The following is a 25,066-nucleotide window of genomic DNA, read 5'->3' as shown; positions in this document are numbered from 1 at the left end:
TGGATTTAAAGTGTTACTTCTTGACATAGGTTTACTCCTTTATTAGTCACAAATACAACTAATCCCAACCACAACAATCATTCTATAATGGCATTACTCAATTGTTTTTTACATCAGTGATTTTAGAAACATCATGTGAATGATAAGCTGCTGTGTTCTTTTATTTACTAAAATTTCTAAAGCAGAAACAACTCAATCCATGACTACCGTCACTACCAGGTGAGAAGGATTGAAAATAAAGTAATTTGTGATCAAACAGGACAAGAGAAACCACAATGTTTCATAAATTCGGTGTCTGCTCACAGATCGCCATCCCAGAGTTCTTCTAAGGTTTTGTAGGCACCAAAGGTCTCATGAACAAAATATGGAGTACCCTTAATTAGCCTCTCCTGCATGAACAAATAAAAAAACTCCAATCATTTAAATTGTAGTGAAGCCCTCTTTAATCGTTGGAAACTATTAAGTACCTGATATTCTTAAACAAATTGAATTAACAATAAGTGATTATAATTCGAATGGTGGTCAGTGACCCAGAAATCCATCGTAAAACCATCATATTTTAAAAGTAGCATATTTAACAAGAAGATTGCAAGACCAATGGCAGGATGTTGTGGCCGTTCTTGAAACAAGATTCAAAAGAATATAATGTAACGAGCAATGCACAAATAAAAAAAAAAAAAATAGGGCTAAGCTACTTGCCTGCTCAATTTCAGAGAACTTGGCAAACAAATCTTCAGGTATAGACCAGTCAAACACATCAAAATTTTCCTTAATTCTTGCCTCATTTGTGCTCTTAGGCAGTACACTGTGACCCATTTCCAGCCCCCAACGAAGAGCCACTTGTGCAGGAGTCTTCCCCAATTTCTCTGCAACCATATTGACAATTGGATTCTCAAGAATATCGCACTTGAACTTCCATGTACTAGGGGAACCAAATGGTGAATGCCCCTGAAATAAGAAAAATTTACATCAACTAGAAATTAGAGTTGTTCAGAAATCACAGATAATGGAAACAGCCCCATTTCATTTCTGAAGCTCTTCCATTACTCTATTCTGCATGATTAACTAGCAAAGATTCTCTTTCGTTTCCTATTCAGCAAATGGAAATTATAAACTACTTTATGTGCATACTTACAGATAAGTGGACCCCTTTAGATTTACAAAATGCATGTAGTTTCGGCTGCTGCCAGGAAGGGTGGCACTCCACTTGGTTAACAGCAGGAGGCACACGTGCTACCTCCAACAGATCCCCAAGCTTCTTTGCAGAGAAATTGCTTACTCCAATAGCTCGAGCCTTTCCAGAATCATAGAGCGCCTCCATTGCTTTCCATGTACTTGGTATGTCAGGTTGGGTAAGATTTTCAGGCTTAAAGTCAACTGATCCCTTCTTCATGCTAACCGGCCAGTGGATCTACAAGAGAAACTAGCATATTGGTTACCAAGTGATGTTTAAAAAATCAAAACAAAAGAAAAACGTTGGTGAGACTCTCAAAGTTGTTGTCTTTGAATTTAACTTTATCTATGCCATGACATGAAGCATGTCATGATATAACTTTATCCCAGATTGGCTCCCGGCAACTCATGTATATCAAGGAACTAGCGATATCAATCACTGTAATCCATGGAAAGCCAAAAGCTTAATTGTGATATACATACGAGATACAGATCTAAATAGTCAAGTTGCAAGTCCTGCAAGGTTTTGTCCAATGCCTTTGGTACATCTTCTTGCTCGTGATCAGTACACCTGCAAGTAAATATGGTTCAAGTTGGACAGTAAAAAACAGTCATGAAACCATGCTAGGTAACTATATCTGAATTTACATTAGAGAATGTTTAGTACAATTTCAAGTCCAATATAAGTATTAGACAAACCAGAGTTTGGAGGTGATCCATAAGTCCTCACGCTTCACTACACCATCCTCAAACAGCTTCTTCAACGCATACCCAATCTACACAACCCAGAAATTAGGCCACAACATGACATAATATAAAACATTGACACAACTAACTCCTGAAGTATGTGATTCCCTTTTAGCATAGTATGACATAAAATCCAAAGCTTCCTATCAAACGCAAAATGGAAATTTTCATTTATTGAGAAAGTATCGTATTAACAACTCACTAGATCTTGTGCACAAGCAAAGAAAGGAAAACCACAGTAGATGAACATTAATATTCACCGGAAGCACGCAAATTAGAAGAAAATAAAAGAGAGGATAAAATTGAACTTTTCTGCAAAAATCATGCTAAAGAGGAAGAGTCTTGTACAGTAATACATACTCTGATATTTTAAGCCAATTTTTATACCTTACTACCACATTACCTCTCATCAACTCATCCAGCTTATAAGTTGCATATTTCCTGGGATCATTTTGTCTTCTGTTGTCCATCTCGTCAGTAAACTAATGATAATGAGAATAGATATACATCACAGTGGTGCTATGTCAGCTACCCAAATTTACACTTTTACAAACACTTACATGCCAAAAGTGTGCAAGCACTCTATCTGGATATACTATCTATGAGCTCCCTGAAGTATATAATAGCAGCACAAGAAAAGGACATATTCAACATGACAAATGAATTGGAAACTTTAAGGAGTGAGCTATGCCAAGAAGGTGAAAGATATGCCTAATAAAATTTCTAAGCCAAACAAAGTAATTGCTAGTTTTTGGCAATGGCTTAGCAAATCAAGCGGTAAGCTTCACATACCATACAGTCAAGCGGTAAGCTTCACATACCATACAGTAACTTGAAAGGTGAAAATGCAATTTATAGTAACCTGCAACTTGGGATAACTGGCTTTGCTTTCACAGTATAAGTTATTAATTATGATGAAACCTTAACCATTGCCATAATTAAAAAGGACCATGTAAGGTAGAACTCACAAGAGTTGGATGACTTAACAAATGCATGCCATGATATGAAATGGCGACTAAGATGATATATATACACCACAGCAAACCAAAAAAAAAAGAACTAAGATTTATAAAGTGTTTGGTACCATGCAAAATTACCTCCTTTTCATTACCGTACAGTTTAGCACAGTCAATATGCCGATATCCGACCTGCCATTGACACAAAGAACAGTAAGCTAACTGCTGGTTAATTATACATCATCAGCAGGAAAGCTACAAAAGTATATCTTTTTCTTCTTGTAGAAAAGATGATAGAGAAAAGGAGGATCATGTTATGAAGTGCTTTAACAAGTAAAGAAAAGATATAGTAATGCTTTATTAAGAAAAGAAACTAACCACCTAATTCAACCTTGTCATTTGCGATTTTCGCAATGTCCTTCTAATGATCACCAACATTTTTGTTACCCATTATAAAAAACTATCCCAATGCATATGCTACCAATCATCAAAAGAATCCAGTTATATTTAGTTATCTTATAACTCAAAATTAACCCAACAATGTTAGAATATGTCCTTAATTGGGTTTCAATTGATTGTATGTTTTTAAATGTCAGGAGCTTTTGGCAAATTAAAGTTCCTCAAATTGTTCAGGGAGCTAGAGGAAGATATTGAAGTTGAGAGAAGAAGCTAGAAAGTTTTTGAAGTTTGAAGCAGAAGATGGAAGAAATATTCACTTTTGATTTGATTGGTGGCATCTGGATGGGGTGCTTTATGAAAAATATGGTCATCGAGTGGTGTGTGATGCACATAGTAAAATAGAAGCCAAATTGTCGACTGTTCTCAAAAAAGGGAACTGGAATTGGAGGCCAGCTCAATCTGAGGATCTGGTAGAAATACAAAGCAGGTTGTCTTTGGTGGAAATAGGGGAGAAGGATGTGCCAAAATGGGTGATTTCCAAGTCTGGAAGATATACAAATTCAGAGACATGGGAAACGCTGAGAGATAGACAAATGCAAATGGCATGGTGGAAGTTGATTTGGTTTCCTCTTGCTATTCCAAAGCAAGCTTTTGTATTATGGTTCGCTATGAAGGACAACAAGGGACAAGCTATTGAGATGGGGATATAGCAGGATAATTTGGAAAGAAATTATGAGAATGTGTGATATATATGGTGGATCAACCAACGAGTTGGGAAGATGTAATTTCTAAGATATTGCAGCAATGGAGAAAGAAGAGTTTCAACGTAAATGTATGCAGGCTGGTATTTGGTTCAACTATGTATAATATCTGGAGAAATAGGAATGAAATTAAACATGGCAGTCATCCCAAGACAGAAAACCAAATTCTGCAGAAAACCAAATGGGAAGTTAGAGCTCGGATCTTGGGGAAAGAAAAATTCAGAAGAACTGCGGGAAATGAGAGGATATGTGGTAATTGGGGAATTGATAAGGGGATTTTGGTGTTGTACTGGTTTGAGAGTTTGTATTGTATTTAGCTAGCAGGGGCGGTTTGCTGTGTAAAAATGAAAATCAGTAACGCTGAGATGATACTTGTATTGTCGAGTGTTTTCAGCTGTTTGCTGAAGTGTTTGTAAATACAATTGTTTGTTTGTTATATAAAAAGTTACTCATTCATAAAATAAAATAAAATAAATGATTGTATGTTTTAGTTTGTTAAAATGGGTTGGACATGTGACTTATAATGATTATTATACAGGAAAGCCCATTATTAACGAGTGATCATTAAGTCCATTGGTTTTTGTATACCTCTGTCGTATAGGACTACAAGTCCTATTTGATGTGGTATATTTATGTAGGCAAATAACCCTAGAAGTCTGTAATGGGAAGGCTCTATTATATTTTTCTATATAAAATTTAGGTCCTCTCTTCTCTCAATAACACACAAAAATTCTGTTCTCATATTGCTTAAAAAATAACTTAGGGCCAGCCTATTTATGACCAGCTAAAGAGAGGAGTAAGAAAAGGAAGATCAAGGAGATGGCTTATTTATAAATGGATTCAGCTTACCCCATGTAGTTTTAATAACAGGATATCTCCTCTAACTTAAACAAACGATCAAGGTTGCAAGTTAATTACTTTCCAAAGAAAAAGAACTTGCCAATAAAACCAAAACTTAAATGTAATTGAATTATTAAATCGGGCATCTATAAATTTCATCTCACATCCAAATTTCTAACAATTTATTGTCCGGATGTGAGAAAACTCTTATAAGCCCACCTATCAAATAGATTTCAAATTGCCCCTACCCACTTTCCTGAACATATGGGTTTCATGAATAATACTACTTTTCATCCTCATTTATCACGTCACACCGTCACGTCGTTTTAAGTGGCTTACAATGTCGATCACTATAAAATAATAAAAGTGTAAACTACTTAAATCATAATAGGTTAACCGATGTAATATAAGTGTATAATAAGTGTGTGAAGTATAGCATTATTGGATTCCATAGTAACTCACAATTTGCTGAGTGACGCGTCAGGAGCTGTCAGCGTTGAATTAGAGCTTTAAGAAGCTTCAAGGGTGGGTCTCTTGAAGATGAACCGGACCAGTACCATCCCCCCACCCCCCACTTGGTCAAATTTCCAGACGGTTCCGTTCCTCGTTTGCCTACCCATGTCGACCTCACTCACAATTTATACTGTTTAAATTGCCAACAACTTAATATTAAATTGCTAAAAATGTACGTGGTTGACTAATCCTGATTATAATAAACTTATTAATTAAAGGGCGGCCCATCAATAAACTAAGATCGACACGACAAACATAAAAAGCTCAGAAGCTGACACAAGATTCGCCTAATAAGAGATCCCAGTCTGTACATTTTTTTATTTTTATATTGGATAGGAAGTAGCACCGCAAAACATGCCGTCTTGGCGATCAGTGATCACTGCATCACCAAAGGAAAAGAATGAAATCCCAAGAAAACCAACATCGTGTCGACAACCTACGGGTTGAAAGATCATCAAGGCCGGGAAGGGGTTGTCGTAGCCAAGCAATAACGAATGTTGTGTTTGCTGAGGTAATTCGTTTTCGAATACAATTTATTCATACTTCTTCCAAGGCATTGTTTAATCAACAACTCAAACTATGATGCTCGAGTACCAACTACCAACCTACTAAGGCGGCCATGACCGTCACTGATCAACTGCTGCTAAAACTTTTACGACGGTTTCTTCCGGTCTAAGCGATGGCTTTGACCGCCGGTAAATCCTGATAAGATTTCGTTTGATTCTCACATTCAATCAAATTGTAGAGAAATGTGATAACCTTCCTTGTAAATTATTCCAAAGGAACCCGTCAGGTTCACATTTTATTTCAGTTTCTAATCCCAAGTTAACAGTACAGAGAACCTTTCACTAGACATTTTTTATTGAATGGCATATAACATCGACAAGCAACAATAAAAAGAAAAGGAAAAAAATCATCCTAATATTAGACTCGAGCTTAATAATTCATAGGTAAAAGGGAAAAAAGTCAGAGAATTTGAGATGTTCCATAAGCAAATATACCAGTTACTCTCCTTCGATCTTAAAGCGCTAAATTAATCAAAACCAGCGACTCTTTTATTTCTCATAAATTATATAACAATCTATCCATTACTCTAACAGCACAAAAAAATTTCAGCATCATCTTCAAACGGCGAGAAATAAAGAAGGTGAAGAAGAACACCTTGATGGCGGTGGCGATGGCTTCGCCGACGAGGCCAGGGTCAGCCTGCCACGTGCCGAACCCCACCGAGGGTATCTTAGCTCCGGTGTTCAATTCGAAGAATCGAATTCCGTCCGCCATTTTCAAAATTTCCTCGAAGCGCGTGTATTGCACGCTGCTGATATGAGTGAGACAAAAAGAGTGTGATTGGAAGACAGAGAGGCCTTTTTATAAATGAAACAACCCGCGTAGGCGCGAGAGTTTAGATTGTCTCGTCACCGTTGATTTGAATGACCATGCTGATTGATTATGGTTGATTCTCTTAAAGGCTCTGCCTGGCTGTTGATCAAGATTTTGACTCTTTGCGAATATTCTCTACAATTTTAAAAATTGTAAATTTTCAAATTACGTCAATTTATGCCTTTTTTTTTCTTTTTTTTTTTTGTGAAAAATATTATCTATTAAAAATGTGACATGTTATAATAAGAATTAAGTATATTTTTTATCAAGTTTTTGTGCTTTATATCGTAAAAAATTTTGAACAGAAAATTGTCTTTTACTCTTGTTAGGGATAAAATCAACCCTAGAGACACGTGGATCCAATGACATCTCGGAGTTATGTCTCGGCTGCTTGTTCCGCATGGTTCCATCCAGCAAAGGGAAGGTCGTTTATGACCGAAGACATCTCGGAGATATGACGATGTCTCGGTCTTGACATTCCAGGTTACGGTATGTAAAATATCCCGAGATCTCCCAGTTAAGATGGAGTAAACATATCTCGGATATTTGTGCCTCGGAGTAATAACACCTCGGTATGATATCGAGTCGGTGCGGTATCTCCTCGGGATGATATTCATTGGATGAGTCAACATCTCGGAGTATAAACATCTCGGACTTACACAACCCTGTTATGATGCGGATATATCCCGAGATCTCCAGGTAAGAATAGAAACGTCTCGGATGTCATCACCTCGGAGGTCAGCTGAAATGTGCTACAGTCTCCTAGGAAGGTGCCATGCGCCACACCCATCTCAGAATTCGATAAGGATAGAATCCCAGGAGATCAGGGATAAACTACAGATCCATGATTTATGGGATAAGATGATTATTGACATGGAATCGAATTTAAAGAAGTACAAACGCAATCAACTGCGGATTCAACACTCCTACTCAAATTCCCAGAAGATATGATTAAAATTCAAACCGGGCTAGGACTCCTCAAACTCCTAATCCAACTCAATGTCAAGAAGGTCCGGCCTATAAATAAAGACCGTCACACCAGGTATAAGATACGAATTCTCTAAGCTCTTGAGATTAAGATTAAGGATTCTATACAGAAAACCTTTTAGACTGACTTAGGCATCGGAGTGGGCGTGGTCGGCACCCCCGACGAGTTGTTTGTTCCTTTTTGCAGGGTTGAAGTGTTCGGTAAAAAGTCAGGCAGCGAATCCTTAGGCGACACGTCACCATACCGGAAACTGTACCAACAGTTTGGCGCCGTCTGTGGGAACGATCAATTGTTCTTACGAAAAACAAATCCGCAATGGTGACGACGAGACGTTCCAAATCGATCTTAAACGAAGTGCCGCCAATCAGCCGAGACGATGCTCGTGGAGAAGCAGAATCTGCGGATCCAGAGGCTCGAATAACCCAACTGAGTCAACAGTTAGCCCAGGCGCAGAAGAATGTGGAGGATTTGTTGGCTCAGAACGCTGTGCTCCTAGCCGCACGAACTCCGCCGCCCAATCATGATGTAGCCGATGGGACAAACCACGAAGGTTCAGGAGAGAAAAACGGGCGGAACGAGAATCATGACGGGCAGAACGAGAACCATGAAGAGAGAGCCGGGCGGAACGAGAATCGTGGAGAGCCCATCAATCCGGTTCCACCCACGGAGGCAGAAAGGAGGTTGCAGAAGATGGTCCAGGATCTGGGCGCGAAATATGATATGCTGTCAAAGACGATTGACCAGAGGCGTGATGGGAAGGAGTCCCTTGTTGACAACCTCTTCCAGCACAAGGAATCCATATTCACCGAAGAAGTGTCCAACTGCGACTTACCCGGAAGATTCAAGGTACCTGACATTCCTGTCTTCTCTGGCAGCGAAGATCCAGTGGAGCATCTGGACAATTTCAGGTCCCATGTCTCCCTGCACAAGACACCAGATGCTGTGGCATGCCGAGCTTTTCCTCTCACCCTGTCAGGAAAAGCCCGAGACTGGCTCAGGAATCTCGCACCAAGGTCGATTGATTGCTTCGACACCCTTGGACGAAAATTCCTGGCCCAGTTCGTATCCGGGAGAGCTAGAAGGAAACCCCGAGGGTACTTACTCTCTGTGCAGCAGGGACCAAATGAGTCTCTAAAAGACTATCTGTGGAGGTTCAACCAGGAGAAGCTGAACACAGAGAGTGCACCAGACGACTTCATTTACGGTGCAATTTTTCAAGGCTTGAAAAAAGATGGACCTCTGATGGCGGAATTGGCGTTGAAACCGCCGAAGGATCTCCAAACCTTTATGGTGAAGATGGACAGGTACATCAACCAGGAAGAAACGCTCCGAGCCCTCCTCAGTAATTCCCAGCAACAACAGCAGCCGTCCACCGAGAAGCCTAAGAAAAAGAAGAATCCTGAGCCCGTACAGGATGCTGGTCCCGCAGAATATAAGAAGGTAAAGAAAAATTTCGGAGATTACAAGTGGACACCGTTGAACACCTCCATCACCGAGGTGCTCATGGAACTCAAGAAAGATCCGAATTACCAGAAACCGAGACCCATTCAAGGAAATCCCCCTCCGTACTTGGCTCACAAGTACTGCGCTTTCCACGATTCACACGGTCATCTGACCGAGCAGTGTGTTTCATTAAGGCAGTTGATCGAGAAATTCATTGAGAATGGGAAGCTAATCCGATTCCTCGCCAATGAGAGGAATCAACAGGAGCGAGATCACTATCCGAGGCCTAGAAGAGAAGAAGATCGGGATAATAGAAGAAATTATCAACCGAGACAAGATGAAAGAAGAGAAAGAAGCCGAGAGCCAGCACCTCGGCCTCGGAGGGACGAAAGAAGAGAGAGAAGTAGAAGCAGGCCTCGGGGGGCACAGCAGGGCAATATCCCTATCATCCACACCATCTCGGGAGGATTCGGAGGAGGAGGCGAGTCCAACTCAGCTCGGAAAGCATACGCCAGGCAGCTCGATGATTTCGAAGTTTACTCGGTCCAGAGGCCCCCAAAATCTCGGAAGTATAACCCTCTGGTTATAGGGTTTTCTGATGATGATTATGCTGGAGTCTCGCTTCCGCACACAGACGCCCTCGTGGTCACCTTGACCATAGCAAACTATCAGACCCGGCGGATCCTCATTGACACTGGGAGCTCGGCTGATATTCTGTTTAAATCAGCTTTTGATCACATGGGTGTTCCATTAGAGAAGTTGGTTCCGGTCTCGTGCCAGCTACAGGGTTTTGCCGGAGAGAAGGTGTTGCCTCTCGGTTCTATCGATTTACCTGTGACAGCCGGGACCTACCCAAGGCAAAAAGTCATTATGGTGAAATTCCTAATAGTTGATAAGGTCTCGGCCTACAATGCAATTATAGGACGTACGGCTCTTAACGATTTCAAAGCGGTGACTTCAACACCACATCTCAGCATGAAGTTTCCAACAGAAGAAGGAGTTGGAGAGGTAAAAGGAGACCAGAAGGAGGCTAGGAGATGCTATAATCTGTCCTTGAAAGATATCCCGAGGCAGCACGGTCGGGGGGAGAAAACTAAGGAGGATGGAAAATAGCAATCACCGTTGGGGGAGCCTGTGGAAGCCTTGGAGGAGTTCGAGATAGGCGACTCGGGAAACAAAATTCATATAGGCTCACAACTCCCTCAACCCATGAAGGAAGATCTGGTGGCGTTCTTGAGGCGCAACAAAGATGTATTTGCCTGGAGCCATGAAGACATGCCGGGGATTGATCCCTCGGTTATAGTCCATAAGCTGAATGTGGACCCAAATTATCGCCCTGTGAAGCAGAGAAGAAGAGCTTTTGCTGCCGAACGAAATATGGCAGTTGCTGAAGAAGTAGAGAAGTTGCTGAAAGCTGGATTCATCCGAGAGGTGGATTATCCCGAGTGGCTGGCTAATGTAGTGCTGGTGAAGAAGTCTAACGAGAAGTGGAGGATGTGCGTAGATTTCACCGACCTGAATAAAGCATGTCCGAAAGATAGCTTTCCCCTGCCTCGGATTGATTTATTGGTGGATTCGACGGCTGGGCATGAGCTCTTGAGCTTCATGGATGCCTTCTCGGGGTACAATCAGATCTGCATGGAAGAAACAGACCAGGAGAAAACTGCTTTTATTACAGATCGAGGACTTTACTGCTATAAGATGATGCCATTCGGATTGAAGAACGCTGGAGCCACATATCAACGACTGGTGAACCGGATGTTTCAAAGTCAAATTGGCCGAAACGTTGAGGCATACGTAGATGACCTGCTGGTTAAGAGTGTTCGGGCAAACAAACACATAGAAGACCTCCGAGAAACTTTTCGGACTCTAAGAAAATACAACATGAAGCTCAACCCCGCAAAGTGCGCTTTCGGAGTTTCTTCAGGCAAGTTCCTGGGGTTTATGGTGTCACAAAGGGGCATTGAAGCTAATCCAGAGAAGGTCAGAGCTGTCCTCGAGATGGAGGCCCCGAGAACAACAAAACAACTTCAACGACTGACAGGGAGAATTGCAGCCTTGAACCGTTTCATATCACGGTCGACAGATAAGTGCCTTCCCTTCTTTAAAATTTTACGAAAAGCATTTATATGGAGTGAGGAGTGTGAGGAAGCTTTCGAAAAATTGAAGGAATATCTGGCCAACCCACCACTGTTGAGCTGCCCAACCGAAGGGGAGATTCTTTATCTCTATCTGGCAGTCTCTCCCTCAGCAGTAAGCTCGGTGCTAGTCCGAGAAGATTCAGGGGTTCAGAAACCGGTCTACTTTACAAGCAAAGCACTTCATGGTGCGGAGGGGAGGTACCCTCGGATCGAGAAGTTGGCGTTCGCTTTAATCATTTCAGCTAGAAGATTGAGGCCATACTTTCAAGCTCACGCTATCCGAGTTTTGACCGAGTATCCAATGAAGAAGGTGTTGCAAAAGCCTGACCTCTCGGGAAGGTTAGTCAACTGGGCGGTGGAGCTCGGACAGTTTGATATCGAGTTTCATCCTCGGACGGCTATCAAAGGACAGGCTTTAGCAGATTTCCTGGTAGAATTCTGTAACATTCCTGAAGCAGAAGAACTTCCTAAGGAGTCAACCTGGGTTGTGTTTGTAGATGGCTCCTCTACACAGAGCAGAAGCGGAGTAGGAGTCCTCCTCAGGAATCCCGAAGGGCAAGAATTCGGTTTTGCTGTGAAACTGGACTTCGTTACAACAAACAATGAAGCTGAGTACGAAGCGGTGATAGCAGGTTTGGCATTATCCCGAGAGATGGGGGCAACCAATGTCGAAATCCGGAGTGACTCTCAGGTGGTCGTAGGCCAAGTCCAAGGGCAATTCGAAGCACAAGAAGATAGAATGGCCAGGTATTTGGAAGAAGTACGGAGATTCCAGTCCTATTTTGAAAGGTTTGTCATCACAAAAATACATCGGGAGGAAAACATTCGAGCTGATGAATTCTCAAAGATCGCGTCGGGAACAGAGGAAGAGATGGAAGCGTCAAGAAGGCAAATTATTGTTCTGACCGAGCCTTCGATAGCCCCGAGGACCAAGGTTATGGAAGTAGACTCAGCACCGGAGGAGCCAGAGTGGGCTAGGGACATTATCCAGTTCCTTAGACATGGGTTGTTGCCCGAAGATAAGGTTGCAGCTCGGAGGGTGAAGATACAAGCAGCACGGTTTTGCCTCCTCGGGGATACACTGTACAAAAGGGGATATTCCGAACCCCTTCTCAAATGCCTCTCCAAGGCCGAGTCGAATTATGTCCTCAGGGAAATTCATGAAGGAGTGTGCGGAGACCACTCAGGAGGAAGGATGCTGGCGCAAAAAACCATCCGAGCAGGTTACTATTGGCCCACGATCAAAAAAGACTCAGCTCTTCTTGTCAAAGCCTGTGATAAATGCCAGAGATTCGCAAGAATCATGAAAGCAAGTCCCGAGAAGCTCATCCCCCTCACTTCTCCATGGCCATTTGCAAAATGGGGGGTGGATATAGTTGGTCCGATGCCGGTAGGAAAAGGCGGACGGAAGTTCTTGATTGTAGTTGTAGACTACTTTACTAAATGGGCGGAAGCAGAGGCATTAGCAGCTATAACCACTGCGAATGCCATAACCTTCCTCTGGAAGTCAGTGGTGTGCCGGTTCGGGATTCCACATGCTTTCGTCACAGATAATGGGAAGCAGTTTGACTGTGAACCGTTTCGGAAGTGGTGTTCGGAGCTCCGTATCCGAAACCATTATGCTTCGGTACAATACCCAAAGGCGAATGGTCAAGTAAAGGCGACAAACAAGACCTTGGTAAAGATCCTGAAGAAAAAGCTTGATAAGAAGAAAGGAGCATGGGTTGATTACGTTCCAGAGGTGCTGTGGTCGTACCGAACCACCAGAAGAACTCCAACGGGCGAGACACCATTCTCACTTACATATGGAACCGAGGCGGTGATTCCTGTGGAAGTAGGATCTCCAAGCTTCCGGGTGGCTCACTACAATCCAGGACTCAACGACGAGAATGCTAAGATACACCTGGACCTGTTGCAGGAGAAAAGAGACGACGCTCATGTCACATGGGCGGCATATCAGAATCGAACGGCTCGGTACTTTAACAAACAGGTGGTGCCCAGAAAGTTCCAAATCGGAGATTGGGTACTCAGGAAGGTGAGCTTGATGACGAAAGATCCAACGGAAGGCAAAATGGGACCCGGATGGGAAGGCCCCTACAAGGTAATAGGATGCCATCAGAAGGGAGCTTATCGCTTGATGACCGAGACCGGAAAGATACTTCCAAGATCATGGAATGCCGAGCACCTAAAAAAATATTTCATGTAGTTAATTGTTCTCTCTTTTCAGTTTTTTACAAACAATTTCATATTCAATAAAGAATGTCTATCTCCAGTATCTACTGACAATCACAGAAATCCAAGAATCAATCCGATCTATATACTTAGGAAAAGTCTCTCGGTCACTCAAAACCGAGAGCAGGAAAAGCCTCTCGGTTTGTCCAAAACCGAGAGCAAGAAAAGTCTCTTGGTCATTCAACACCAAGAGCAGGAAAAGTCTCTCGGTCACTCAAAACCGAGAGCAGGAAAAGTCTCTCGGTCACCCAGCACCGAGAGCAAGAAAAGTCTCTTGGTCATTCAACACCAAGAGCAGGAAAAGTCTCTCGGTCACCCAGCACCGAGAGCAAGAAAAGTCTCTTGGTCATTCAACACCAAGAGCAGGAAAAGTCTCTCGGTCACTCAGCACCGAGAGCAAGAAAAGTCTCTCGGTCACTCAAAACCGAGAGCAGGAAAAGTCTCTCGGTCACTCAGCACCGAGAGCAAGAAAAGTCTCTTGGTCATTCAACACCAAGAGCAGGAAAAGTCTCTCGGTCACTCAGCACCGAGAGCAAGAAAAGTCTCTCGGTTTGTCCAAAACCGAGAGCAAGAAAAGTCTCTTGGTCATTCAGCACCGAGAGCAAGAAAAGTCTCTTGGTCATTCAACACCAAGAGCAGGAAAAGTCTCTCGGTCACTCAGCACCGAGAGCAAGAAAAGTCTCTCGGTTTGTCCAAAACCGAGAGCAAGAAAAGTCTCTTGGTCATTCAACACCAAGAGCAGGAAAAGTCTCTCGGTCACTCAAAACCGAGAGTAGGAAAAGTCTCTCGGTCACTCAAAACCGAGAGCAGGAAAAGCCTCTCGGTTTGTCAAAACCAAGAGCAGGAAAAGTCTCTCGGTCACTCAGCACCGAGAGCAGGAAAAGTCTCTCGGTTTGTCCAAAACCGAGAGCAGAAAAAGTCTCTCGGTTTGTCCAAAATTGAGAGCAAGAAAAGTCTCTTGGTCATTCAACACTAAGAGCAGGACAAGTCTCTCGGTTTGTTCGACACCAAGAACAGGAAAAGTCTCTCGGTCTTTCCAAAACCGAGAGCAAGAAAACCCTAAAGGTCAGTCCAATAAAGGCTATCAATGCCAGTCCAATAAAGGCTATCAATGCAGGATTGCAGGTTTTCGGAAGGACAAGAGCATCCAGGAAAGAATCTGCCCACGTCCTTTCCTTAGACAACCCGAAGTGGTCATGAAAAGAACACTAAGACAAGAAAACCTCTCGGTTAGAGGTCTCCAAATGTTGAAAGATTGAAGCCTTCAAAGATAAAGAAATTAAAAGAAAGGTAAAGCTCAACAATCTAACTACCCACCTCAAACGACTTAGCCTGCGGTCGCAGACTAAGGTTGTGGGGGGTAACTCATTAAGGTAAGCAGGAAAGTCTGTCAAACACCGAGAGCAGAAAAGGTTTTTCGGTTTATCCGACACCGAAAACAGAAAAGAAAATGCCTAAGCAGAAGGTAGAAATTTCATTCAAAAGATATCATATTCTAAGTTTTATACAAAGAAAAATGTACAGGTAAAGAAAAGAGAAGATAAAAATTCAAGAAAACAGCTTCTAGCTAGCAGGATCGTCAAGAGGGTCTTCTTCGGGAACTGGCGCGTCAAGACCCCAATTCGGAACGTCGGGCATGAAGTCCTTACCAAACTCCTCCATCTCATCAATGGCTTCTTCTGGAAAACCCACCAACATCGGATCAACCGTCTCGGGATCAAATTTATATTGAGGATTTGTCACCAAAGTTCGAAAATTTTCGAAACCCCAATGACAACCCCGACCCCAACTCTGATCCCGAAGATAAGGCGCATAGCTCAACTGCTTCTGATAACGTTTAAGCTTTGCCCGATCGGCGTCATATCTAGCCCTGAGACGAATCAAGAGACTCTCCGAGTGATCCTGCGCCTTGAGAGCTTTATCCCTCTCGGCTGTAAGTCTTTCAACCTCATCTTTGAGTTTGTCCTTTTCAGCCTCGGCACTCAACGCATTCTTGCACGCCTCGGAGCATTCATTCTGCACAGCCGACAAACGGATAGACAATTGGTCCGCACGATCCAGCTCGGAAGAAAGACTTTCAATAGAGCGAGCGTATCGACCGTTGGCCTCCGCCACTTCGTTACTCAAACGAGCGTTAGCAGAGCGCATCTCGGATATAATTGATTCCCGGGACGCGAGTTCCTCGTCCTTGGACTGAAGAAGAGACTTCAGCGCCGCAACTTCATCCTCTAAACCCGAGATGCGGGCTTGAACTTCGGGGGAAGGAGTGGGCGGAGACGCAGGACAATTTTCGCACTTCTGCCAGAGGGCAGTCATCTTCACAAGAAGCTGTCAAGAAAAAAGTAAGCAAAGTCAGAATCGGGATGCAAACAGAATAAAAAGTCCTAGCTCCAGAAACTTACCTGATAATGAGAGATGAGAATGCCTTGGGCGATCTTCTCGGGAGAAGACGCCCCTGCATTCCCCAGATATCCCTCGGGGATTAAGTTCTTTATGGCCTCCATCGGATGACCCAGAAGACCCCTGCCCAAAATCTCGAAGCCGGCCGAGACCCTGGAGGAAGAGCTAGGACCCACTTGAGGTACAGCCCCGGTGCTTGGGCTGGCCTCAGCACGAGACTCGCTCCTAGTAGAAGTCTCGGGGAGCACGCCAGCTTCAGGAGTAACGTTCTCGGATTCGATCCGAGACTCCTCAGCCACTCCAACATGGGGAGTTGTTTCGGGTTGATCGGGACTTTGAGTTCCAGGAGCAGATCCCGGCACCCCCTGATCAATCACTTCCCGAGAGGGGTAAGGCTCTTCAACGTCCTCAGCCTCGGACAGTCCAGTAGGAGTCTCGGTTTGTATAGGCGCAGAACATGAAACTCGGGGGGTGGAGTACCCCGTTTCACGATTTTCTTCAGGGGGTGGTGGTGTTTCTGGACGTTCCGAAGAAGGAGTTCGGGGAGTACCTTCTACTTCAGACTCTTCAGCCAAAGGCTCGTCTAGGGGGGTGCCGACTTCTTCATCCATCTCTTCGAGAAAGTCACCACTTGAAGCGACAGGCTCTTGACGCACTTCCTCTTTGTCGGAAGGTATTATAACCGCTTTACCCCACAATCGCCCGGCGTCCGCAAGTCTTTGAGCCATTCGGTCCTGGCCTGTAAGCTTCCGTTTCCTGGCCGGATGCTTTACCCTACGCGCAACTGGGACATCTCGGGCCTCAGGTACATTTCCTTCTCCTTCTCCAGACCTCTCAGGTACCGCACATTGTTCACCATGGAACGAAGCCTCGGAGCCAGACTCATCCCGTGAAACAAAGGAAGGAGCAGGACTAGCCTCGGGAATGAAACCCCGAAAGCTGGCAGACCCCTCTTCAACGCTTACCCTAGGTGATGGAGCCGAAGGAGGAGTTCTCCTCGCACCCGAGGCGGCCAAAGGAATCTTCTGTTTCTTTTGTGCAGGAACATCCCCGAGAACTTCCTCAGGTGACCTCTTCTTAGTCATAGGTCTCGGGGATGGAGGGGCTTCATTCCTCTTCTTGACAGCTCCCCTCTTGGTGATTAACTGTTTGTCTCTCGGAATGTCATATCCGAGAAACTGCCTCATATTCTCCTCGGTGACGAGATTGTCAAAATCGACTTCTTCAAACTTGTCGGCCTTGACTCTGGCAGCGGACCACCCACTTATCTCCTTAACATCCTCCAGTTCGGATACAGTGAGCGAAGGGGGGTCACTTCGGTCAGGTCGCAACAACTGCCAAGTCCGAGGCATCATACGATCTTTAGGAAGGAGAGTACCTTCGGGGCATTCCCACTCCCCGGAAACTCTGAAAAACTGCATCTCCCAGAACTTGTTGTTCGTCAGCCCACTCTTGAGTTTGATGAAAACAGGCGGGTGACGGCTGCAGAGTTCAATCATTCCCTCTGCAGTCTGCCTCGGCCTATAGATGTGGAAGAATTGCAGGATGTTCATCTCCTTCTTCAACACAAGCCTCCATAGGATGTAAGAGGCGAACAGGTACCGCCAAGCATTTGGCATTATCTGACTGGGCGCGATCATCAGAAAAAGAACGAAGTCTCGAGCAATCTCCGGAAACGGTAATCGAAGCCCAGCAAGAAACATCCTCTCATAAAGGGTAATATCGCCGCCATTAATGAACCGAGCTCCAGGCGCCTGATAGAACATCTTCACAGTTGGAGAAATTTCATAGTTCGAGCGAAGGACACCCTCATGCTTCGCGAAGATGATGGAATCGACCCTGCTCTCCAAAGGAGAAAGATCCACAGAGCCGTCGGGTCTCTTTGTCCGAACCCGAGACGAGGCTGAGACAGCTTTCTTGGGAGCCATGGAAGAAAGAAGAAAGGCAGAAACAGAAAAATACAGAGAAAGGAAAAGTTTGGGGAGGAAGACGACAATGGAGTATCGAGAAAAAGAAGTATCAGTGAGTGAACAGTACAATATCCCAACTTTAAACGCCTCCACTACCACGTGTCCGAAATGCCAAAGGGCGCTGTCGATTCAAAATTTCCGAAGAGGAAAAGGCGCGCCTTCCGTAAATTCAGCATTAAATACGCTGCCTCGACGATACCATTTAATGATGACAAAAAGGCGGCTGTGCAGAGATGACGTCGACGTTGGGAAAAGAAGCGGTCAAATTCAAAATTTGAACTGTTGAAAAGACGCGCCCTGCGCAAACATCAGATACAGACTGGCAGCTGGAAAGTAATTCTCTTATTTCCGTTTATTTCTGAAATTAGAGAATTAGGGGGGTAACTGTTAGGGATAAAATCAACCCTAGAGACACGTGGATCCAATGACATCTCGGAGTTATGTCTCGGCTGCTTGTTCCGCATGGTTCCATCCAGCAAAGGGAAGGTCGTTTATGACCGAAGACATCTCGGAGATATGACGATGTCTCGGTCTTGACATTCCAGGTTACGGTATGTAAAATATCCCGAGATCTCCCAGCTAAGATGGAGTAAACATATCTCGGATATTTGTGCCTCGGAGTAATAACACCTCGGTATGATATCGAGTCGGTGCGGTATCTCCTCGGGATGATATTCATTGGATGAGTCAACATCTCGGAGTATAAACATCTCGGACTTACACAACCCTGTTATGATGCGGATATATCCCGAGATCTCCAGGTAAGAGTAGAAACGTCTCGGATGTCATCACCTCGGAGGTCAGCTGAAATGTGCTACAGTCTCCTAGGAAGGTGCCATGCGCCACACCCGTCTCAGAATTCGATAAGGATAGAATCCCAGGAGATCAGGGATAAACTACAGATCCATGATTTATGGGATAAGATGATTATTGACATGGAATCGAATTTAAAGAAGTACAAACGCAATCAACTGCGGATTCAACACTCCTACTCAAATTCCCAGAAGATATGATTAAAATTCAAACCGGGCTAGGACTCCTCAAACTCCTAATCCAACTCAATGTCAAGAAGGTCCGGCCTATAAATAAAGACCGTCACACCAGGTATAAGATACGAATTCTCTAAGCTCTTGAGATTAAGATTAAGGATTCTATACAGAAAACCTTTTAGACTGACTTAGGCATCGGAGTGGGCGTGGTCGGCACCCCCGACGAGTTGTTTGTTCCTTTTTGCAGGGTTGAAGTGTTCGGTAAAAAGTCAGGCAGCGAATCCTTAGGCGACACGTCACCATACCGGAAACTGTACCAACAACTCTAAAGAAAAAGCCTTTCTTTAAAAATGAAGAAAAAACATCTTAATGATATATTTTTATGGCTCCGTAACATACTACATTTTTAATAAGTAGCATTTTTGTTTTTTGTCCCGAATGAATAGTTCAATCAGTTAGGGACCACGCCTCATGAAGCGGAGGTCTCTAGTTCGAATCCCCCATCTTCTTCTTGTGTGGACATGTCAAAAAAAATAAATAAGTAAGTAACATTTTTTAAACCATTAGATGCAAGCAAGGGCGTAGCTAGCCTTTCAGATTTGAGAGGGGCAAAATTGAAAGAAAAAAAAATTAGAAGGGCCAAACTAACAAAAAAAAAAAAAAAAAAAAAAAAAAAAAAAAAAAAAAAAAATTTAACTAAAATTTTAATTTTAATTTTTTAAAAAAAAATTAAGAAAAACATGAAGACTTAAAGTCAGAGCCACTATATAGCTCGTCTCCAAATGCAAAAAACAGCATGAATTGACATGATTTGAAATTCTGCAGAAATTGTAGTGAATCTGATACCATTGTCAAACAGTCATCCTTTTTGAATGAAATGAACAAGTTCAGGTGTGATTTTTGTTTTATATTTTGATAAGTTTTGAGTATTGTTTTCTAAAAAGTGTCTGGGGCCAGTGGGCCACTCTCGTTTTTTTTTTTTTTTTTAAGCAATTACAAGGAAGAAGGTGAGGCAGAAGTAGCGGCGCATGCAGTACACACGCGTACCTTGTTGGCACGTGACGTACACACGCGGTAGTGGAAACCTTCGTCAGAGGCGGAAGAGGTCGGTGGGGGAAGATTGGTGGTGCGTGGGTGGAGAAAGGCGAGGAAACGTTGTAGTCTGGCGTTCCAGTTGTAGAGAAAACAAGGAAAAAAAAAAAAACAGAAGAAAAGAGGCAACAAAGGACCAAAAAAAAAAAAAAGTGGGGGAGGAAGGAGGAGTGGGAGCGGAAACAGAGGAAACGGGAGACATGGGCCTATTTGGTAACCACTCTCCCTCCCACGCTTATTTCAACAAAAAAATAAAAAAAAATTTATATTACATCAATAATATATTTTTTTATTATTCAAACAAAAAAACTCACAACAAAACAAAACATTTTCATTTTTTTTTTCATACAAATTCTTTCTAATTTATATCAAATCAATTACTTCTTATTACTACTTGAAAACAAATTTAAGGTATTTACCTAAAATACATTTACCAAACAAATGTTTGAAAAATCTTTAGAGAACTTCCACGTGAGCCACTTTTGAAAACTCGCTTGAATTACGACTTAGAGCACTCACAATAGTTTATGTATTTTTATATGTAAAATGGCTAACCGAAACCTATTTTATCTAATTTAACTTATTGGTTTCAAAATATACCATATATTCGATTATCTATTATTTCATTATATTATTTAAATATTTTTTCTTTCTTTCTCTATTTCATTCTAAGATATTTTTTCAACTATAAGTTATTTTTTATTTTAAAATGGTCAATTTTTTTTATTTTTTTATTTTTTTATAATTATTTGCTATAAAGTCAACAAAATTTTTGAGGTGATTCACATAAGTGTGACCTTAAAATGACAAACATAAGTTTTGTCATATAGACATACACTAAAATACAATTTCTCAAATTCAGAAATATATTACAATTTTGCTAAGGCGTAAATGAGTTTTGATGAGAGAGGAGGGAGGAGAGGGAGAAAGCGAAAGAAAAAGAAACAAATAAAAACACATATGCACGTGTGTGTTGCATTATTTACAAATGCATCATAAATATATTTTGCATCTGATTTGCATAATCGGATAGAAGAACTTTTTAGTAAATTGGTTACCAGTCGGGAATGCTCCTTGTTATTTAGAGTCGTCATTCAAGTTATTCAACTAAGGTGTTTAAGAAACAATGCTATCTAGTACTACAATTTAACTGGGTCAAGTTATGTGGACGGAAACTAAGGCATTACATATCTTTGCATCACAGGTATGCGATGAGTAACACAATTGCTCTTTTATTACTTCACATTTCTGAAGTAGAAGCAACTCAATCCCGGACCACTCGCCAGGTGAAAAGCAGTGAAAAAAAAAAGTAGTCTACGATCAAACAAGACAAGAGGAAGCGCAGTGCTTCAAAAATCCGATGTTTGCTCACAGCTCGCCATCCCAGAGTTCTTCAATGGTTTTGTAGGCACCGAAGGTCTCGTGAACAAATGCAGTACCCTTGATTAGCCTCTCCTGCATGAATAAAGACCAAAACTTCCATCATTTAAATTGTAGTGAAGCCCTCTTTATACTTTGGTATAATGTTCCGAGCAATGCACAAATAAAAGAAATAGGGCTAAGCCACTTGCCTGCTCAATTTCAGAGAACTTGGCAAACAAATCTTCAGGTATAGACCAGTCAAACACATCAAAATTTTCCTTGATTCTTGCCTCATTTGTGCTCTTAGGCAGTACACTGTGACCCATTTGCAGTCCCCAACGAAGAGCCACCTGTGCAGGAGTCTTCCCCAATTTCTCTGCAACTGTAATCAGAATTTGATTCTTAAGGACCTCTCTCTTGATACTCCCCGTACCAGGGGAACCCAATGGTGAATACGCCTGAATTAAGAAAAAGTTCATTAAGTAACCAGAAAATAGATTTGTTCAGAAATCACAGATAATGAAAACAGATCCATTTCATTTCTGAAGCTCTTCCCATTACTCTATTTTGCATGATTTACTAGCAAATGGAAATTATAAACCACTTCATGTGCATACTTACAGACAAGTGGACTCCTTTAGATTTACAAAATGCATGTAGTTTCGGCTGCTGCCAGGAAGGGTGGCACTCCACTTGGTCAACAGCAGGTGGCACGCGAGCTATCTCCAAAAGATCCCCAAGCTTCTTTGAGGAGAAATTGCTTACTCCAATAGCTCGAGCCTTTCCAGAATCATAGAGCGCCTCCATTGCTTTCCATGTACTTGGTATGTCAGATTGGATAAGATTTTCAGGCTTAAAGCCAACCGACCCCTTTTTCATTCTAACCGGCCAGTGAATCTACAAATGAAATCAGTGCCTGTGAGACTCCCAAAGCATCTTGATCTATTGCATGGGATGAAGCATGTCATGATATAACTTTATCCCAGTTGGACTCGGAAGGCAACTAATGTGTATAAAGGAACTAGTGATATCACTCACCATAGTTCATGGAAAGCAAAGCTTAATTGTGATAAACATACCAGATACAGATCCAGATAGTCAAGTTGCAAGTCATGCAAAGTTTTGTCTAATGCCTTTGGTACATCTTCTGGCGCATGATCAGTACACCTGCAAGTAAATACAATTCTAGTTAGACAGTAAAAAACAGAAATGAAACTGTGCTAGGTAACCATATTTGAATTTAGATTACAGAATACTTAATTAGGACAGTTTCAAGCTAAGTCCAATATAAGTACTAGACAAACCAGAGTTTGGAGGTGATCCATAAGTCCTCACGCTTCACTACGCCATCATGAAAGAGCTTCTTCAACGCAGACCCAATCTACATAACCCATAAATTATGTTACTGTTAAAATATAAATTAAATAATTAAATTAACTATTTCTTATCGGCTCAAATTTTTAGAATAAATGATGATTGAACATGGTATCAAAGCAGAGATCATGAATTCGAATCCTGATTTCACAGTTCACCTCTCATTTCATGTTATAAACTACACTAATTAAAGAGTTTGAACCCACGTGTAAGGAGGGTGTTAAAATATAAATTAAATTATTGAATTAACCATTTCCTATCGAGTTAAGCTTTTTGGGATAAGTAATTTAACCGTCACAACATGGCATAATATAAAATATTGACACAATTTATGCCCGCAGAATGTGCTTCCCTTATAGCGTTGTATGATATAAAATCCATAGTTTCCAATAAAGCGCAGAGAAAAACAATGTTTGGTCGCTTGAGAAATTGTCTTAATAAGACATCACCAGATGAACAAAGGTAAACCACAGTAGATGAACATTAAGGAGAAGTGAGTTTAGAAATTCTCATGCATTATTATTGTGTACTTCCAAAAATGAGACGGTAAAAATCAACTTTTCTGCAAAAATCATGCTAAGGAGGCAGAGTTTGTACAATCACACAGTATTCGGATAGGAAAAATATTCTTGCACAAAAATATTTTACAACTTGTGCACAACACAGATACATGGATGGGACCATGTGAATAGACTCACCACATGGGTCTCACTCATATATCTTGTGTTATGCACAAATTGTACAATGTTGTGCAACGCTCGCTCCTCATCAGATATTCCAGGACGAGGATCCTGCTATTAGGCTGCTCGAATGGCTAGAATGCGAGACCCGCTGTCCGATGCAAACGGCCACACAAGGAGAGACCCCGATCTAATATATTATCTATGAGCTCCTTAAAATCCCAAAAGTTTAAACAGATTTGAAATAAACGAATTAGAAGGTATAAATTTAATTATTTAATTTATATTCTGCAGCAGAAAAAAACTCTGACATATTCAACTGGCTAATAAATTGGTCAAGCAAATTTCTCAGATTGCCCTGTTTTCAAGGAGTGAGGTATGCCAAAAAGGTGAAAGAGACGCCTAATAACCAAACTATAATGCAAAATTACCTCGTCCTCATTGCCATAAGCTTGAGCACAATCAATATGCCGATATCCGACCTGCCATTGACACATGAAGAACAGTAAGCAAACAGATGGTTAACACTGTATCATCTGCAGGGAAGCTACAAGGGAAGTTATACACGGTTTCAATCGTTTTAGAAGCAATACCTTGATGGCGGTGGTGACGGCGTTGCCGACAACACCGCTGTCGGCCTGCCACGTCCCCAGCCCAACCGAAGGTATCTTGGCTCCGGTGTTCAACTCAAAGAATCGAATTGCCTTCGCCGCCATTTCTCAACAAAACCACTCGGACCTCGCACGCTGTCTTTCGGCTCGGAGCTGCCGCGATTTATAGGCAATGCCAAGCAAAGCCGAACAAGACCGATCCTTTTTATAGTGCTAGAAGAACGTAACCATCTTGGAATTTCACGAAGCCTGGAATGGGAAGAGTCAAAGCTTTGACTGTAAAGCTGACGGATACGCTCACGTCACCGAGTGTGGGACCAAGCTTTAATTGAACGCTGACAGATACGCCAACATCACCGAAAAAGAAAAGGTCATAATAAAAGGGATAATTATTCTTAGTCCCTATAATATGTAATAATTATTTTTCATTCTCTATAATTTAAAAAATTTATAAGAAATCTATGTGGTATGCAATAATTACGTTTTAATTCCTGTGTCGATTTTTCGTCCACCATTTTGACTGAATCTGTTAGCCATACACGTCTGTGTCACGTGTCGCTAATAAGATAGTGACACATGTCCATCTTAATAAAAAAAATATAAATTTATTAAAAAATAAATAAATAAACTTATTTTTTAAAAAAAAAAAAAAAAAAAAAAAGAAAAAAGGGCAGGCTTGGGGTGGCCGCCGGGGGTGGCCCAGCCACCCCAACCCTGCCCTTTTTTCTTCTTTTTTTTGTTTTTTGTTTTTTTTTTTAAAAAAAAAAAAAATAAGTTTATTTATTTATTTTTTTAAAAATTTATATTTTTTTATTAAGATGGACACGTGTCGTCATCTTATTGGCGACACGTGACGCTGACGTGTAGGGCTAACAGATTCCGTCAAAATGGTAGACTGAAAATCGACTAGGGAGTAAAACGTAATTATTGCATACCACATGGACCTCTCATGAACTTTTTAAATCATAGAGAGTAAAAAATAATTATGGCATACCACAAGGATCAACGGTGCAAT

At 42.0% G+C, this 25,066-nt stretch overlaps 2 protein-coding genes across 2 annotated transcripts; both read right to left on the bottom strand.

Moving 5' to 3' along the window:
* On the bottom strand, nucleotides 1-6,741 carry LOC133872832 (NADPH-dependent aldo-keto reductase, chloroplastic-like). Its single transcript, XM_062310448.1, has 7 exons — nucleotides 6,551-6,741; nucleotides 3,018-3,068; nucleotides 1,873-1,949; nucleotides 1,657-1,744; nucleotides 1,136-1,411; nucleotides 700-948; nucleotides 1-389 (listed from the first exon to the last, which is right to left on the bottom strand). Exons 1-7 carry the CDS (start codon nucleotides 6,668-6,670, stop codon nucleotides 300-302), a joined length of 951 nt encoding a protein of 316 aa, XP_062166432.1. The 5' UTR covers nucleotides 6,671-6,741; the 3' UTR covers nucleotides 1-299.
* Nucleotides 6,742-21,184: 14,443 nt separating this feature from the next.
* On the bottom strand, nucleotides 21,185-24,249 carry LOC133872833 (NADPH-dependent aldo-keto reductase, chloroplastic-like). Its single transcript, XM_062310450.1, has 7 exons — nucleotides 24,034-24,249; nucleotides 23,872-23,922; nucleotides 22,691-22,767; nucleotides 22,466-22,553; nucleotides 22,008-22,283; nucleotides 21,596-21,844; nucleotides 21,185-21,479 (listed from the first exon to the last, which is right to left on the bottom strand). The coding sequence occupies exons 1-7, from the start codon at nucleotides 24,154-24,156 to the stop codon at nucleotides 21,393-21,395; spliced, it is 951 nt and encodes a 316-aa protein (XP_062166434.1). The 5' UTR covers nucleotides 24,157-24,249; the 3' UTR covers nucleotides 21,185-21,392.
* Between the last annotated feature and the right edge of the window lie 817 nt (nucleotides 24,250-25,066).

The sequence above is a fragment of the Alnus glutinosa genome, chromosome 7 (genome assembly GCF_958979055.1).
Source record: "Alnus glutinosa chromosome 7, dhAlnGlut1.1, whole genome shotgun sequence".
NCBI lineage: Eukaryota > Viridiplantae > Streptophyta > Magnoliopsida > Fagales > Betulaceae > Alnus > Alnus glutinosa.
The sequence above is the reverse complement of the archived record's forward strand: the minus strand, read 5'-3'. Positions and strand labels throughout refer to the sequence as shown.

Bases quoted from the DNA above. Each gene is read 5' to 3' on its own strand.
- LOC133872832 (XM_062310448.1), bottom strand. From the start codon at position 6,670: ATGGCGGACGGAATTCGATTCTTCGAATTGAACACCGGAGCTAAGATA. The intron at 1,745-1,872 runs GTTTGTCTAATA...ATTTACTTGCAG, and splicing joins TGGATCACCTCCAAACTCTG to GTGTACTGATCACGAGCAAG. The intron at 949-1,135 runs GTAAGTATGCAC...TTCTTATTTCAG, and splicing joins CTAAAGGGGTCCACTTATCT to GGGCATTCACCATTTGGTTC.
- LOC133872833 (XM_062310450.1), bottom strand. From the start codon at position 24,156: ATGGCGGCGAAGGCAATTCGATTCTTTGAGTTGAACACCGGAGCCAAG. The intron at 23,923-24,033 runs GTATTGCTTCTA...TGTCAATGGCAG, and splicing joins CCGTCACCACCGCCATCAAG to GTCGGATATCGGCATATTGA. The intron at 21,480-21,595 runs GCAAGTGGCTTA...TTATTCATGCAG, and splicing joins AGTTCTCTGAAATTGAGCAG to GAGAGGCTAATCAAGGGTAC.